The sequence below is a fragment of the Lethenteron reissneri genome, chromosome 9, assembly GCF_015708825.2.
Source record: "Lethenteron reissneri isolate LAM-NWPU_2019-01 chromosome 9, ASM1570882v1, whole genome shotgun sequence".
Lineage (NCBI taxonomy): Eukaryota > Metazoa > Chordata > Hyperoartia > Petromyzontiformes > Petromyzontidae > Lethenteron > Lethenteron reissneri.
The window spans coordinates 4,887,204-4,906,041 of NC_083787.1; the positions used below are offsets into that span (position 1 = coordinate 4,887,204).

General features: G+C 46.1%; 1 protein-coding gene across 1 annotated transcript in view; it reads left to right on the top strand.

Moving 5' to 3' along the window:
- The window catches only part of ITFG1 (integrin alpha FG-GAP repeat containing 1), a 192,730-nt gene that overhangs the window by 110,801 nt on the left and 63,091 nt on the right, over positions 1–18,838 (top strand). The window contains exon 12 of the mRNA XM_061548724.1: positions 12,684–12,777. Coding sequence (XP_061404708.1) covers positions 12,684–12,777 — 94 coding nt within the window. The remainder of the gene's footprint in view (positions 1–12,683; positions 12,778–18,838) is intronic.

An 18,838-nucleotide genomic window follows, 5' to 3' on the forward strand; every position in this document is an offset into this window, starting at 1 on the left:
CGTAAGCAAAACGTGCCAAGTGACAAACCTTACTGGTTGGCTGTGTCGAGTAATGACGGGTTTACGACACATTTATATTTAAGCGATCTAACCCAAAGCACTTTTATTCTCTTGATTTAAAGCTTTCGTGACTGCAGGGATTCATATTCTTGGTTCTTTCGGTAAAGTCACGTAGAAGGGAAACAATAAAATAATAAAAATATAAAACGATAAAATTCTCACGACGTTTCGACTGCTACACAAGCAATCATCATCAGGTGTGAAATCCACAGCAAAAAATTAAAAAAAAAAAAATTCGACTGCAACACAAACAATCATCATCAGGTGTGAAATCCACAGCAAAAAATTTGAAAAAATAAATTCTTGCTGTGGATTTCACACCTGATGATGATTGCTTGTGTTGCAGTCGAAACGTCGTGAGAATTTTATTGTTTTATATTTGTATTATTTTATTGTTTCCCTTCTACGTGACTTTACCGACAGAACCAAGAATACTTGTATTATCCACAGCTAATATCAATGACGAGCAATATCTGAACTGGTTTTGGACCTCCGCTCCATAAACTCGCTCTTAAATCAATGCCTGCTTTGTATATAAACGTCTGCACTAGGGAGACAAACAGCACTTTCCCCAAAAAATCTCTGTGGGCTATACGGCGTATCTTTGTGTCTGCAAGCACTTGTGTCATCGTTGCCCATACACAACATGCTCAAACGCAGGTTTCTGTACACACAAGGCCGCAGGTCTTTAGCTTTGTGTTATAGTCCATCCAGTCACGGTTTAACAATACATCACTTAGTAAGTTTATATATAATTTATTAAATTCACAACCCATGCACCAAATCACGTGTGCAAGAATTTATCTATTTCTTTTGTATACGTTGTATGCTCTGGGTTAACGCCACCCTGAAAGCCACCCGAGGTGTGCGTCGATGTTAGACGTACCTGTGCTATTAATTATTGAATTGAATCATGACCCTGAACCGCGACTATTCATCAAATTGGCCGGGGGGGGGGGTTTGTGGGATATGTGGGGGTGTGAAGGAGGCAGGGTTGAACCCTTGCTCCCCTGGTATCTAGCGAACCCCCTCTTTAGGCTGTGAGGGTGCGCCAGGGAACTGTGCGGCCAACACCTCGTAATCATTTTCTGTGCTGAGATGAACTAAAGCTCGGGCCGGCTTCGGCTGTCAATTTTTAACAACCTGTCATCGCACACGACCGAACGGGATAATATTGCAGAGTACTTGTTATTTCTTCATTTGTTCTTTGTGTGTACACACGAACACACAGATCCCCCCTTATTGGGTATTGCAGTCGTGTTCTCCTATAACGTGGTAGTTGCATTATTATAAAGCGCGTTATAGATAATATGTAATGTAGGGTAAAGCGCAGTGCGCGATAACACATGAGATGCTTACGCAGGCTGAACAAAGACTGAGGCACGTGGGTAGCATCTCGAAGCATCCAGCAGCATCCCAGTGCCTTGTGTCATGCTAAGCCAAGGCAGCCGTAAAAACTGCTTATTCCTAAATTTCGATTTAAAGCTTTCGTGACTGCAGGGATTCATCTTCTTGCTTCTTTCGGTAAAGTCACGTAGAAGGGAAATAATAAAAGAATAAAAATAAAACATAATAAAATAATTCTCACGCCGTTTTATTTTTATTATGTTATTGTTTCCCTTCTACGTGACTTTACCGAAAGAACCAAGAATATGCTTATTCCTACTCGCGCAACGTAGATTTGTTCACTCAATCGCATTATATCCAATCCGCATCCGCGTTTAAAAAAAAATTCTTCCTAATACATTCATCGCGTTATATCAAATTCACGTTATGAAAACAAGACACGTTATAGCAGAACTGACTGCATAGCCCTGTTGGGGTGCATTCTGTTAGCGAGCACCTATTAAGGCACACGATGAGGTGGAGCTCACTACCCCTGGTCACCAGTGCCGATGTTTACACACTGTACCAAAGGACTCACTTGAGGCCGAGTCAACCTAGCGGATGACCAGGACTGGTTAGTTACATCCGTGGGCGGGAATCGAACGCGGCCATTGCCAGGTTCGTCAAGGAGGAAGGGCGCTGGCAAACAGCGGCAACGGCGCTCCCCGCGAGATAGTGGCACACTATGGGAACCTCATTTGCCAGTAAAAATATGATAATTGGTTTTTTACCCTTCTATCTGGCAACAAAACTGACACCTTTTTACACGGAGTCATGTTTGCATAGACCGCAATACCTGCAGTCATAAATACAAACAAAAGACATAACTCTGATAATGTATGCACTGTCCTTGAAGTTGATTGGTCCACACCCGAGACAGCTTTCCTTAGAGCCTAGTCTCACATGGGTTGGACCAGATGATGCCAATCAATCAACTTCAAGGACAGTGCATACATTGTCAGAGTTATGTCTTTTGTTTGTATTTATGACTGCAGGTATTGCGGTCTATGCAAACATGACTCCGTGTAAAAAGGTGTCAGTTTTGTTGCCAGATAGAAGGGTAAAAAACCAATAATATTGTGGCACCATTTTACCGTTTAATGCGTCTGATTGGGTTTGGGAAGAGCAAGGTCAAGGTGTGGATGGTGTTGGTCACTCTCGTCCGTGACCTTCATCAGAAAGAAGCCGACGGCGGTCAGTCTCGTGCAGCCCGCTCGCTTCCCATCGAAATGAAAACCCTTTCGGTAAATAGAACGACTGCCCCGTTTTGGAAATGGAGGCAGAAAAAGAAAAAAAATCACCACATTGGGAATGGATTGTAGATAGAATTACTCCCACAAGCCCCCCCCTCCCCTCCCCCCATGAATACTAAGTAGAGGAGCTTCTTCCCAACCGTGCATTCCCCCTGAAGTCTGCTGGAATTAAATTAAAAGTCGTGTCACGCTAGCAACATGTGGTTTTCTTCCGAGACGGTGGCAGGGGCTGTTTCGGGTCTGTCAAATGATTGTATGCGCCCCCTGGGCTTTCTGTAAAGCTGGCAAACAAATAGCACTTACTTAAATTAGCATGTGATGTTAATATGGCCCACGCCTATGTGGCTTTTTTGTTTTCGTGTGACAGAGCTGTGTGGTGGAAAGGTGTGCCAGCTTATGCTGGTAATTTTAATAAAAAAAATATTTTATTCATGTAAATGGAATGGGCAACACATTTCAAACCTCCGTAATGGGACAGTAATAGTATTGCACTTGCTCGCAGTTACAATAGCATTGAACTAGTACGCTCACGAGACACGCATTGTGGTTTGAATGTCGAAAAAAGGCTTTGTACCAAAATAAATTACATTAGCATCCCTTTTTACAAGTATTTTGCTATTCGATCATCTGGAATGACTAACAATGCTTTGATTAAACGTTCGCTCAAACAACACACGGGGATGGATTCGGACAGATGTCTTTTGTCAACCTCCCTTGCCCCCGGTCTCCCACCTCAGTGCTGATGACTAAGAACCGTCGGGAAATAGCTCATGGAGACCACAGATCTCTCATGCAAAGGGAGATCTCGATGCCTTGTTTACTTGCACGTCGGCCTGCCAAACGGCTTCGGCGGTTCGACGGGTTCGCATCATCTCAATGTTCTACTTCTACCCAACGCTTTCAGGAAATTATACCAAAAAAAACACGGTTGGCGTAATGGTCGGCGCGCTGCGCTATGAACCCGCAAAAACCCGAGTTTGATTCTTGAACGATGTCTGAACCAATCCTCGGCACCAGCCTTCCCCGAGTCGCACCGACCAGCGTGGTGAAATATGGTAAAGCTGACTTCCACCCCCTTGATTAAAATGAATGGCTGAGGGAGGTCTGCATGACTGGTGTTGATGATTTTAAAGTATGCAAGGGAGAAGAGGAACACAGTTTTATTTAACTAATGAAATTAAGTTGGGAGTCCTGGCACATGTCCACTTTGCCCAGGAATGGAATCGGCTGCGGTGTGTCTGGCTTCAGTAATTTAACTGCTCTGTGCTGCTCTTAGCTACGCCACAACAGCATCTGGTTTGTTTAATCTCACTGACAGCATTTGGGGAAGAAAAAAAGAGTGCATGTGGCAAGTGTGCTTCTTCTATTCTCCTCTGTTAATGTGTTTTTTTGTGCGTGTGCGAGAGTGCCGCGCGTGTGATCCGTGTACGTATTTGTTCTATAAAATACACAAACTTAATGTATTTAAATCTACCGCTATCATTATTATGATTGTGTTTGTATTATGGCAGAGTAAATGTTTAGCATCGGTCAGCCTATGCACAGTTATGTCTTGCGTGCTTCCTCATTCATCTGTGTTATTCGTGTGCTTCCTTCGGATCTTGTTTACACGTCCGTGCGTGTGCGCATACAAACAGAGATGATCCCAGTGACCCAAGTTTGATTCCAGCCAGTGTCGTTATCGTAACCTGTCCCGAGTCTCTCCCACCCCATGACCTACCTTAAATGCAGCCCTCTGGTTTTACTGCTGCGTAGGGTTTCACAGTTGTGCTGTAATGTGGTTTCGGGCTGTACCACGTGTTCTTCCGCACGATGTCCAACGTTTCGCTCCACGTCCTTTGTAGCTTCTTCCTGAACCACGGGTGAGAGAGGTCGTAAATCGTTGCCGAACAACAAGCGGTACAACCTGAACACAATTTCGATTTAAAGCTTTCGTGACTGCAGGGATTCATCTTCTTGGTTCTTTCGGTAAAGTCACGTAGAATATAATAAATCAAATAATTCTCACGACGTTTCGGCCACAACGCAAGCAGCCGTTCTCAGGTGAAGAACAGGTCTGTCGATAAGACAGAGACTCTGTCTTATCGACATACCTGTTCTTCACCAGAGTCTCTGTCTTATCGACAGACTTGTTCTTCACCTGAGGACGGCTGCTTGCGTTGTGGCCGAAACGTCATGAGAATTATTTTATTATGTTTTATTTTTATTATTTTATTATTTCCATTCTACGTGACTTTACCGAAAGAACCAAGAAGATGAACCTGAACACACACACGGGCTGAGAAGAAGACTGGAGAGACGTCACTGGTCCGTGTCACCACCTCCCTCATTGGCTATGCCTGCCTCATTAGGGGGCTTGCTAACGATACTTGCAGTGGTATTCTAGGAGGCTAAATGGGATATTAGTTTTCCTTCATGTTTGTGCATTCCTAATAGGCTCTCGCAAGTTGCCACGGACGTATTTTCACCTTGTGCGCGCAGGCGGAGCCGGTAGGGGTGGGGTGGCACGTGCCCCCCCAAATCTCTAATTTCGATCGGATCATTGGGGTTTATTAGTAATAAATCGGCATTTTGTGACCCCCACTGCCACTGTGTAGCATATTATTACGTGCCAGGGACTCTATGAGATGATAGGACAATAATCTGAGTCTATTATTGGCAATAAGTAACGGCAAATCGGTTATAAGTGACTCACAGAATTGTGCGCAGTTGCGTATACAGTAGTACACGACTTCCCTGAAGGCATATCTTCAGCGAGCGCGATGCCGATCACACAACGCGGTTCGAATTCGACCCTCGATCGATGGCTGCGCTATCGCCGCACACACGTCGAATAAAAAGCAAGGGATAAGTCCTTACTTACTAACAACTATCATCTTCTTGGTTCTTTCGGTAAAGTCACGTAGAAGGGAAATAATAAAATAATAAAGATAAAACATAATAAAATAATGCTTTATTCTTTTATTTTTTTATTTCCCTTCTACGTGACTTTACCGAAAGAACCAAGAAGATGAATCCCTGCAGTCACAAAAGCTTTAAATCGAAACTATCATTTTTCATTGCTGGAGGGGTTGCCCCCCTACCTGAAAATCCTGGCTCCGCCATTGTGTGCGCGTACATCCTCCCTCTCCGCATGCATCTGCTAGCTGGTTTTATCTCAAACTGTTCCCGCTCGAGACGCAAATTGCACTCGATGCAATGTGACAGTGGCCTTCCACACAACTCGCAATGCCTTTGCGCGTGCAGCTTTTAGACTCTCTCCCCGCAAGCATCGATCGGCGGCGATCCATTATCCTCTCTTGCATTATGCCCGGCACGCCAACGGCTGATCATATCGTCTCAAATGCTGCCGATATCGTGAGTTGAGACACTGCGTTTGAGAGCGTCGTGTTCCATGGCACGCTGTGTGAGACACTGGTGGAGTGCTGTGGTCTTTCAGCTTCAGCTTGATGATGTGCTTTACAATACGATATTGGGAACAAAGCATATCCCCTGTAAACTGTTTGTACCCAAACTTTTGATTATTTCCTGGAGGGGTGAAATCATTGACATGGCGCACTGCCTTCCTTAACTATTTATAGTGCTGGACAATGTCTGAAGCCGTGTTTAAAAATAAACACCGATTCCCTTAAAAATAACTAAGTCCATAAATAAACGTGCTCTCAGTTCCACCATGCAAGGTACGTCAGATGTACCTGGAACGTTATCCTGTCGCATTGTATCGGTTTCCTGTATAAGGCAATGTTTTCTTGGTTCTTTCGGTAAAGTCACGTGGAAGGGAAATAATAAAATAATACAAATATAACATAATAAGATAATTCTCACAACGTTTAGGCCACAACGCAAGCAGACGTCCTCAGGTGAAGAACAGGTCTGTCGGGAAGACAGCGTCCTCAGTTGAAGAACAGGTCTGTCGGGAAGACGCCGTCTTCCCGACAGACCTGTTCTTCACCTGAGGACGGCTGCTTGCGTTGTGGCCGAAACGTTGTGAGAATTATTTTATCATGTTTTATTTTTATTATTTTATTATTTCCCTTCTACGTGACTTTACCGAAAGAACCAAGAAGATGAATTCCTGCAGTCACGAAAGCTTTAAATCGAAATTTAAGGCAATGTTTATCTTTTGTTTTATTATCACAGTTGCTGTGCCCAGGCTCAAAAGCTCAAGAGGCTAAACACTAATGACGCACTCGGTGTGTTGTCTTTTAATACCACCGCGTGAATTCTTTATTCTTACATTGGTGGTTTCAGGCAGCTAATCTCCCTCGTCAGATACTGAGCCAGCTCATTCAACATCCTGGGTTCAGCGAACAGAGAGGGTTGTGGCTGAGCCTCGCATAGTCGCATGGCTCGTGAAGGATTGGAACATTATCCAAGCCTTACTCGAATGGCCCAAGAACATTTTTTGAGCTGTCAACCCTCCTTGCTGGTGGTTGTGGCCAATGCAGATAAAAGACAAAACATTTCACCAGAGACACAGAGAAAGGTTCCGCCTCCTACACAGCTACAGAACTCTCTCGTACGCAGGTGAAAGTGTCAGTTAGTCGGTATTGTCCCTGTAGCGTCTCGTGCTGGGGCTTTGCTCTGTCAGCATGTGTCTCTCTCTTCTGCTCCCTAGGAAGCTATCGGGTGATGGAATAGGGCTACTCGGTGTAAGCGATTGTAGCACACTGTTGGAAATAAGAAAATCACTTAGCTAAAGCAAAAAAAATGTGTGCGCGTGGTGCACTCACATACGCAAACACTCGCATACACACGCACAACAGATGCGGTCGTGCAGGCTCTTGTGCAGCGCACACGTGGAGTGGTGTGACGCACACGTGCGGTGCGATGCACGTGTGGGGTGTTGTGACGCACGCATGCGGTGCGACGCACACGTGGGGCGATGCGACGCACGCGTGGGGCGAGGTAGAGGTGGCGAATGACGCGGCGGGGGCTCTGGGATAATGTCGACTGCTGTGCCACTGTCACAGCAGGACCCGTCTGCTCAAGGAGCCGTGTTCCCATGGAAACGGGGGACCGCTGTTGCCGCGGAGAAGTGAGGCGCGGACATATTTTCCGCTCGCGCAGCCCTTTCACACTCGGTGAAAATTTCCACGTGCCGAAGTTTTTTTTTGCGGCGCACGAGCCGCTACGCGCGCCACACCTGTGCGGGCGCTCGCCCGCCTCGCACGTGATTTCTGCCCCGAACATCCCGCCGTCTTCGCACGTGCAGGCGCCCGTTCGATTTTCGTTCCGGCGAGCGGCGACAGCTTTTGGCACAAGCGGTTGCTGTGAATCGGGGTTCGTTGAGCGCAGGCCGCGACAACGGGCAGAACGGGTCCGGCGTACACAGTGCCACTGTCGATGAGCACGGTTGACTACCGTACGGTGCGAATTAAGTTCAGCATACATCATCGTCGTCGTCGTCGTCGTCAGCAGCTCCAGCAACAGCAGTGCAGTCAGTGCCATTGCCATCATGATCGTTAACAGCAGTCCAGAGATCAGGATTAAAAGCATTCCCAATGTCAGTGGCTGGACACTAGTTGACAAGGTTAAGGCAAAAACACAACAACAACAGGGGTTACATAAAATAGGCGTTTATTGCAGCGACTGAAAATTGCCTATCATGGGGAATGCTGTATATCAACGTGATTGGCCACTTATTCGAGGATTGTGTGTAATTTATTCCATTAGCCATGCGTTCGCCGCGGTCGAGGAGCCTCGGCGGTTGGCAAAGTGTACATGGCGACGACAAAAACCGTGTGCAGAGTCTGAATTTAAAACCCCTGTGCCGCGTGGCAGACACGTGATCGATGCAATGCACCTGGGCAGTTAAGAAAACAAAAGTAAAAGGCTTTCCCTTCATACGGAGAGATCGCATGGTCGTTTTTTTTTTGCAAGCGTAAGCCTTTTTTGGTGTCATCGTATCTCGATGTCAAGTGCCCTCACTCAAAAAAGCAATCAGGGGCATTCCGGGACAGACTAAAGGCCAAAAAGAAATCTCCGCGGAGACATTGAATGTCTGGAAATAATGACTCTGTGGCGACAAAAAAAAAATACTCAACGAAGAACCCGCCAAACATCCGTGGCAGAACGTGCCGTGTAGCTCGGCGGGGATTATTGCGGATAAATAAAAAGGGCCTCGTTAGAAATCAATTGAAATTTAGACCGGAAGTCGGCGCCATTCGTTGCGGCTAGAAAACGAGAGTGCCACGCACGATGCTGCCGAGTAAGTCTCGTGGCAGAGCTGATGAGATTCCCAACAAAGGGGAGACCCATTGACGGTTAACCACCAAGGCCAGCTCGGAATTAGACTCGGGCACAGATCAATTGATGGATGTTTGGGAAAATTGGATGGAAATTTGCCTCGTGCGAGACCTATCTCTGGGCCGGCGACCTCCCGCAGATCGTTGCGGGGATTTTAAGCGGCAGGGCAGACACCGGGCGGTGTTAAATCTCCAAGAAATAAATGACCAACATGAATTTTGTGTGGGCCCCCATGCCCCCGCCCCCCCGCCCCTGACCCCAAGGGACAGAACTGACTGAACTCACGTGTGGGAATTGAAGTGTATTACTGAGATATCACCTGAAAGGAAATGTTAAACATAGACGACGCCGCATTGTGTACGTTACCTGGTTTAAAGCCGTACTTCTAACGTCTCTGGTTGTTACATTGGCATGCTTGACACGGCGGTGCTGATGATATTATAATCAAAAACCCTTATTTAAGAGCGGGCGAGAGCTCGCGCGAATGTTATATTGGACGTCGACGCTATATTGGAAATGTTAGTATTGATTAAAACTCTGTGCGGCTGGCTCTGTCTAGAATTTACATCACGGCGAGGTACTGAGCGCGTGAGCACATTCCAAAAATCAGGGCGGTACGTCAAATGTTTTTTTTCCTTTCGTCGCCAAGCTGGGACATTAACGCCTACTGCCACCTAATTAGGTCCTGTATCACACACAAGCACGCACACACAAGAACAGACAAAGATTCCCTGGATAGCCTGTGACAGACTGTTGGGGCAAGTGCTGTTAGCGAGCACCTATAAAGGCCGGCACAGCACACGATGATGTAAATATCATCACTGTGGCTCCATTGATGATGATGTTTACACAATGCACTACCGTAAGTACTTTGTTCATGGCTGAGTTGACATAGGGGAGGCCCAGAGCAGGTTCAGATATTCGTCACTGATTTTTTCCAGGAATTCTGTGGCCAGACATCGAACTCAGGTTTGCGGATTTGTAGCGCAGTACACTAACCACTGCACCGCAGCTCTACAAACATGCACTCACGCGCACATAGACATGTAAACAACCGCTCAGATATAGAGCATCACGTGAACACGTGAACGCGTGCGAGCAAACATCTATTGGCAGATGTACACAAGCGCGAGCATCTATTCTATCGTGATGCACGTGGGATGGATTGGTCACACAAGCATTCTAGATGGTGCAGAAAATAAACATGTGTTTCACCTGCAATCTGTCATGGGAAACTGTAGATGTTTTTATATATTTTATCCCTTACTTTAGTCAGTGAAGAGTAATTTGTATCTTCTCGTGCATAAATTATTAAGAGCAAAAAACACTGGTTTTTTTTCTTTGTTTAATGCGATTGTGAGAGTCAAAGGACACCCCGCCTTCCTTGAATGTTTTTTTGATTCATAATAGCAGTCATATATATATATATCTAATAGGAGCCCGCTACAGTAGACGCAATGCATGAAAGGGGTTTAAAAGTTTAAACGAACGTCCAGGCAGGCCAGGTAGGTAATCCAGACGGTGTACGCAGATCCCTTTCGAAACATTCAAGGTTTTTTTCAACCGGGTACCCTGAGTGTCTTCCTCAAGCTTTTAAGCCTGCGAGAACGGTCCATGAAAACGTAATAAACGAGTGAGATGCATCCACATGAACGAACACTAGTGAACTAAGCATTCACAGAAATGTTTAACGCTAATTAAAGGTAATTCTTTACAGAAACAACAAGCAGATTAACATCCATCTGTTTCCTTGCTTACGTGTTCCCAACAAGGTCCAATGCTCGTCGTGTGCTCACGGTGTTTAAGAATAAAAATGCTCGTAAGGTTGTATGTTATTAATTTAACTTCTTAAATCCTATTCTTGGTTCTTTCGGTAAAGTCACGTAGAAGGGAAATGATAAAATAATAAAAATAAAACAATAAAATTCTCACGACGTTTCTTAAATCCTGCAACGTTATTGTGGCTGCGGGAGGGACTTGCACGAGGCTTAGCCTCGCCACTTGTTTGGTTTCGCGCGGGAGCTGTCTGCCATCGCTCTCCTACTTGCACGCCTCCGCGACACAGGCCGGTGGAAAACATTGGCCGAAGAGTGAGGAAGCTCCATCACGCTCGCACGCGCGAGGCGTCGCCGACGCGAACGGGACACGTCTACATTATTCTAATCCGCCCACTGACCCAGGTCGCTGGCAGCATTTGCAAGACCTCTAATCTTGCCCTATTTGCAGGCTCGAATTCCTTTTTATTTACTGCCGCTTGGTGCGCTTGTCACTGGAACCCCATCACCATTGCGACCGGTGCAGTTCCGCCCGCTTAGCTTAACCGTTGAGGCTTTTCCACCTAATCTTGAGCAGGTCCACCGTGCAAATCGGTTGCCCGGTAGAGAGCGCGCGGGTGGTGAGAGGGGTGGAGCGGTGAAGCGGGGGAGCGGGGGAGGTGAATGAAAAGTCTCCGGGTTTGCCGTCGTTGTATGTTGCGTAGCGCATCGCCCACCACCCGTGGGGCTTCCTCGACTCGAGCTTGCGAGAATTCCATCGCGTGTGGTGGCAAATGCCCGCACGCACACACGCACGAGTGCTCGCGGGCATTCGCCGGTTCGTGCGGGCGTGGACGTTGTTGCACGGTACGGCGGCGCATGTCCCTCCAGCACAAATCCGCCCCAATTAATTAGCTGCCTACACCCAATGCAGTGTTGGTGTGTGGTTAACCTGCAATTCCCTGTCGTACTATATTATATTTAAGTTTTTCTGGCTGGAGGGGGCGGGAGGGACGGCCGGAAGAATGGACGGTCATATCCTAAGGACGTGTATGTTGTTGGTCGTTGTTTAAAAAAAACAAATCACAAGCGGTAATGCATTGTGAAGCTCATGTATTTTTTTTTACTTTAAAGTGCAATAGAGCGTATCCCCATCCCTAAGCAGTTTGCATTTATTTTATTTTACCCAGTGACCTATTTGTGTGCACTACAATCATCATGCTATGTCGATGTTCAGATATCTGATCTTGTCACATGTCCGCCTGTACCTCAGTCCAGGAGCAAGTCGAATATACCACGTCGTACCGAACAATTATGTGTAGCAGCGCAAACATACGCACGTGAACACACACACACAGGCACAAACATCAATGCAGGGCCGTGCTTGCGTGTACATTTTTGCATGTGCACACTTGCATGCATTCTTCGTGCAAACACCAGTATACAAAGCACACACACAGGCACACGTGTTCATACTGCAAGAGACAAAGATCCTCTGTACAGCCTTTTGGAGACTTTTAGGGCAAGTTAGTTGTTAGCGAGCACCTATGAAGACCAACACGGCACACTAGGGGGTGTGTGGCCTGCCTTAGTCTCCCCAGTGCTGATTTGTTTACACACCGCAGCCAGGTGCTCATTTGAGGCTGAGACGACCTTGGGGAGGTTCAGATTTTCGTCACCAATATTAGGCCGTAAGCAGGAATCGAATGCAGGTTGTCACATTTGTAGTGTTGTGCGCTCACCACTACGCCACCATCCCAAACATCCGCACACCTACACACACACGTGGAAATGTTGTCTACCGTGAGGGTAACCAAGATGCCTTCTTGCAATTGAAAAAATAAAGATTTGTTTCGTGACTTGGATGTGCATGAGTTGGGGGTGTGAGCAAATTGAAGCCCCGTGCGTGTGTTATGTGTCCTTTGCAGGACTGGGCGCGACGGTGAATTTGTGTTGATATTCGTTGCTTGTGTTGTTGCAGGGCATCTTGGACGTGCTGGTGATGGGAGGGGACCTATCTCTCTACGCACTGCACAATTCCTTCGAATCTGATGCATATTTCGTGAAAGTCATCGGTGAGTCAAATTTCGTTGTTGTTGCTTTTCGACGTCCTTCATTGCCTCTCTCTGTCCCTCTGACTCTCTGTCGCCCTGTCTGTCTGCCAGTCTGAATATGTTCCTCTCCCGTCTCTCTTTCTGTGTGTTCCTCATCGCCCGTGTGTCTCTTTATTCCTACGTTTTCAAAGTGGACGCTTGCTTGAGGCTCTCTTTCTTGCTGACATGCGCGCGCACATGCACACGCACATGCACACGCACATGCGCGCGCACATGCACACACACATGCACATGCACACGCACATGCGTGCGCACATGCACCACACAGCCAGAGGATGGTCAAATGAGTGGGCTGAATGGAAGGCAGTGACGTTAATGGCAGAGCAGGATGGCTCATTAACAGTAACAATCGCGATGGGTTGGCATGGTGACCCAAAAAACAAGGAGTGGAGATTTTGCTTGCGTGCTGCGGCTGTGGGCGGCTGTGGGCGGCTATGGCATTTGCCGCGATTGTTCGTAGGCGCCACGGTCGCGAGATGTGACCTACCTCGCCTGGTATACAGGAGGTCATGGGTTCGATCCCGACCCTGACGCCTGTTGTATATTGGAAGCTTGCGTTATCTTGCTCTCTCGCAATGGTCGCGTGGATTTTTCTCCTGGTCCTCTGGTTTTTCCCTCCACATTTAGAATCACGGTCACGTGTTTAGACAATTTGGCTGCTATACATTTGCACACGATGGTAAGCCACTTCGTTGAGCTGTCATTTGTGGCCAGGTTTTTCTCTGAATAAGAGCGACATAGCTCAGTGCGCCGTACCAGGTAAAAAAAATGTTTTAAATCGTTTAAATGTAAGGGGACCATGGTAATGGGATTCAAAGAAACTCAACTCAGTTGACCTGGCCACACATCATCGTAGATCATTCAAGTGGCTTCTCATACGTGGGAATTTATAGTAGCAGCCAAACACTGTAATCTAAACGCATGTTTCCAAACGTGTAGGGGAAAAACGGGAGGAACTCGAGGAAATATCCATGCAACCACCATGGGGAGAGAGATCAGTCAAACTCCAAATATACAGGCATCATCAGGGTCGGGATCGAACCCACGACCTCCTCCTATGTCCCGGCGAGCGGGGTGCCAATGGCGGAAGAGTTTTGCGACTCCTGTGTTGCCGCCTCTGGAACCCCCCCACCCCTCTCACCAACTTCCACCCCTCCCTGCCCCGCAACCCCTCCGCCTCGCACCTCCCCTTTCATCCCCCACGTGGGTTGAAGTCTCTCGTTAGTACAACCCCAGAATAAATGATCCTGTGGGACTTGTTAAAAGCCACTCGGCGATTGCTCGACTTCTTTGTACGGCGCAGCAACAAACACTGGGCAGCATCTGCGAACTTATAATGATCAAAATCTTCTGAAAAATGTGACGGGTTTTTTCTCTCCCCCCCCCCCCCCCCCCCCCGTTGCTTTGTAACAATTAAATCGTCATCTTTACATACGTCCGCTTCGCGTTTGGTTACAGCGAGTCGGATAGAACAAACACACTTAAATGAGAACATTATTTCATTATTTATGTGCATATATTTACCATATATGTGCCATATATAGTATTACACGTATGCAAAAAGACATAAATTGATACGTGTAATATGTATTGGGAGTAATTAGGATTTTTACAGGTTCATTACAAACGTGATATACGTTACCGTAGAGTTCGCTGTGTATTTTGGGTTCCAAGTCGATTGCTCAGCAGTGAAGCCGATTCATAATAGGTTTAAATGTGTACTTAACCCACAGTCACGCAACTCAGCCAACCAGTAATGTTCGTCACGTAAACATAACGTCACAGTTAGTTACTGCTTCAGCCCATCGGTGTGTTGGAGAGTAAATCCACAACATTTACAATTTGAGTGCCGTGATGTTTCACGAGTAATTAAATCCAGCATCATCGGGCGATTTCGCCAGAATTGTGAAGAGATCTTGCTGCTTCTGGTCTTAAATAGGACGCAAGATGACGCCATCACTGAGCCAAACAACTCGCAGCGAGGCCGAACTCGCCGTGGTTTTTTGTTCTTGCGGAAAACGCCCAAAAGAAGCGAAGAGGCCTGTCCTCACTCCGTCTCCAGTCAAATGAGTCCCACGCTCCTTTCCACTTTGATTCCGGTCCTGATGCTCCAACGTCATCGTTGCCTTTTGGGGGAACTGCCCGGGTTTTGATAAAAAAAAAAAAACTATTGGCTCCTACAGAGCTGCTCATGTGATTTGAAAAAAATTAACCCGTAAAAACAAAGTTTTTCACTATAAATCCTTTATATGCGTGGCATCGGTTTTATTTTATTATTCATTTCTTTTTTTCTTGAGTAAGAGTTTCATTTTTATCACATTGGTATTTTAAATTAAATATGAAAAAAAAAATCCTAAAAAGTGGAAAATTTACGAAATTTTTTTCACGAAAATAAATTGTCACGCACAACGAGTCTGTGTGCAAATGTCAGCTCGATTGGATCACGGGAAGTGGGTTAAAAAACGACAGAAAGATTTGCACGGTCGTAAGCGCGCAAGCAAGCAAGCAAGTGAACTTAATATAAAGGATTTAAAAAGGCTCGTTTGCTTAGAGCTATTGCACATTCACCTCCAAACTCAAAACTCTCATCGCCCGTAGAGTACCGACCAATGTGAGTATTTATGTTGAAATTATTTTGCACCGTACGTAGCCAACCTTGCTAATCAGAAGTGTGGGGGAAGGACAATAAACTAAACACAAAACGCAGTTCTAAAGAAATACGTTTTTAATCGAATTTAAAATTTCAAAGCTCCATTGGCTTCCTAATATCAGAAGGAAGAGCGTTCCAGACGGCCGCTGAAGCGCATCTGACCGTCTTTGTTCGATGGCTAGCCAAAAGCCGCTGCGAGGATAACCGGAGTGTGTGTGTGTCAGTGTCACGGGTCTATATTTGAGCTCGAATCGCTCCCACAGTCTCTCTTGCAGTCCAGCTGAGAGGGCACCGAGGCTTCTTGCACAGAAGTGAATGCCGCTGTTCGTTGCAACTCGTTCGGTTTAAAAGCCAAGCTTGGCGCTGTTCAAGGAGGAGTTTTGTGGCTCATTCTAATTTTGCAGACACATCGTCGTGCCCGGGGTCACTACACAACGCCGTTTCCAGCCGAGAGGGACACACCAGGTGCCTCGCCAGTGTCACCATGCGGCTTTTGATTTTATGAAGGTCTTAGTAATTACATAATTATAATTTACAGCCCTTTGCCAATCCACTGCTGGATGATAAGCTAAAATGTGCTAACTGTCCCCCCCCCAAAAAAAATAATAATTGTACGATTGTATAAGCCAAATTTTTTATATTCTACTCCAATTTTGTATTATTAGCTAAAAAAACATATAATGTAACTGGTATTGGCGAAACATCCTAATGTTAAAAAAAAATCTGCTGCAATTACTCAATTGGGATTACGCTTAGCAACATCGCCCCCTGCTGAAAAAACTTGTCAGGTCCCTCTTTAAAAAAATTGGTGACACTCAGCGAGTCTTTCGCTGCAAAAGCAGCATTATAACAATATAATTTGTTTGTATCTACATTGTAAAGCTTTCTGCATTACACTGAGGATTATGGAAAGGAAGACGGATTTGTTGCCAGAAGACCTTGCATCCGGATCATGGCCACATCATTCCTAGAAACAGAAAAAAATGGGGTCTCCTTTGCCCGTGGCAGGGAATCCGAATCGGGTCGCAAAGATCAGAGGACACACGGTGCGCGCTGACCACTGCGCAGCACTGCCGCTTCGCCTTTATGACGGAGAAAGAAAACAATATAACGGTGCCGACGAGACCAGTAAAGGTTCCGGCTGTAGGCTGCTGCTCGTGGACTCATGCCTGCGCATGGATGCTCCGAGCACACGCAGTCCGCTTGGCTTCCGCGCCGAGGGCTGCTTGATTGAGCCCTCCTCTTCACCGCTTGCTCACTGACGGTAATGATCCCTTGGCACTCGCTCGCTGGAGTAGGCAATTGTGTGTCTGTCACGGCCAAATTAAGCCCTGGTTACAAAGACTGGCCTACCTCGGCAGCAGCCGGGAGATGCGCGGTGCAACCCAGCCTTGCGCCGCGGGCACGGGGTGCAGGCCCCTGTAATGATTTTCCGATTAAACATTCATTCGCACAGCTATCAGAATCATGCCAGTCACTGCCAGGCAGCAGTTTAGCCGAGGTTGGAGCACACACTAATTTGTGGGCTTTGTGACCTGGCTTTGAGAACCCGGCTTTGTACACAGGCGATCATTTAAATGGAGGAACTGTTTGGGAAAATGATTCTGCTTTGGGGCAAAGTAAATCAGTGGTTACATGTAGGGTTTAGAATTGTGTGCTCTTCCGCAATAATTGTCGACTCTACTCTAGCTTGTACATCTTTCACATCCAGTTTTGCGTATAGACCTTTGTTGATAGTGTGCCCTCAAAATTCCAAGGCAGGCGTAGGATTTTAACCATCAAACTCGTACAAATAGCAGGAACTTACAAGTTTGGTGGTATTTTGCACTTTAAAAAATATATCTCAGAGTAATCTTGCTGATGTATCCAAGTTTCTTCTTTTGCCGAGTGGGCGCTGTGCAAGCAGTGCTGCTGATGAATACTAATGTTTGCAATTAACGTGCAAGGGGCATGTACCTTGCAAAAACGTGAGGATGCGGTGTGTTTGAGTTAAATTCCAATTTCACGCCAACCTGTCCACATTTAAAATGTTGCGCCCCAATAATAATAATAATAACAGATTAGTTTATTAGACTGCCGCGCAATATACCTTCCAGTATTTAAATGCAGGCAATTACACACATTGTATCACTAATTAGTCAATTATGTGTCAAAACATTCTCTTGTAAATGTCACTTTTTTTTTTGCGGTTAAACATTGGGCCTGGCAGATGGCTGATTTGGGTGAGCTAAGTTCCACTAATGGCTGCATTTGTCAAATGTTCACCGTGCACATGTAAACAGTGATAATTATATATATAATGAATTAAACAAAGGCAACTTTCGCTAAAATTGAAACATAAACACACATAGCACTAAATACCAACCACGCAATCAAGCAGTGCCACTTCCCATGCCTGGTTCCACGCGACAAACTCATTATGCGTTACCGTGGAGGACTGTGGGTAAAATGCAAATATAAGCACAATTCCGTTCTATACCTGCACATACAAACAAAAATATGTTTCAGACCATCAGCATATCGGTATTCAAGATCAATAGACTTACTTGATAATATTGCTTTGGAAAACCAATTGGCTGTTGGACCCAAACTTATTTCTTTTTGTACATGGGGACAAAATGGAATTCTGCTCATATTTGTATAGATAGATTCCAGGCGCAAGATTAGCAACTAAATACAGTGCTGAAAATCTTACTTTTTTACAAATGTCACGCATAATTCTGCATGCTGTGCATGTGGGCTAATAAGTGAGCATGTGGCTGTACACGAGTATTCGCGCAATGTGTGCGTGTGTGCGCGTGTCCTTGTGTATGCACGCTTGCGTTCATTGCGCACATATCTCTGCGCAGTTGAAGCCCGTAATAAATTGTAGAACCCAATAATGGGCTGCCAAGCCGGTTCGCTTCATTTGTATACCCCAAGCTGCATTCCCAAGTTATCTCCCTTCGAGTGCACGTATATGGTTATGTACACGTAGAGGCCTGTGTCATTCCACTGCTGGATGAGGGGCCTCCCCACGCTGTGCAAGGACGTGTGGGTTATTTAAGCGTAGAAGCAACCACGTTTGACCATGTCCGTCCAGTGCTCGGTGAGCTGCATTGACTTCTGGTTGTTGAACGAATACATTGTAAGGTCGCACTCATCACACACAAAAGGCTTGCCACAATCTTCTTGGTTCTTTCGGTAAAGTCACGTAGAATGGAAATAATAAAATAATAAATATAAAACATAATAAAATAATTCTCACGACGTTTCGGCCACAACGCAAGCAGCCGTCCTCAGGTGGAGAACAGGTCTGTCGAGAAGACAGAGTCTGAATGACACACCCCAGGCTTGGAGCGACTGGGATGAAGGGGGGAAGAGCGCCTTGAC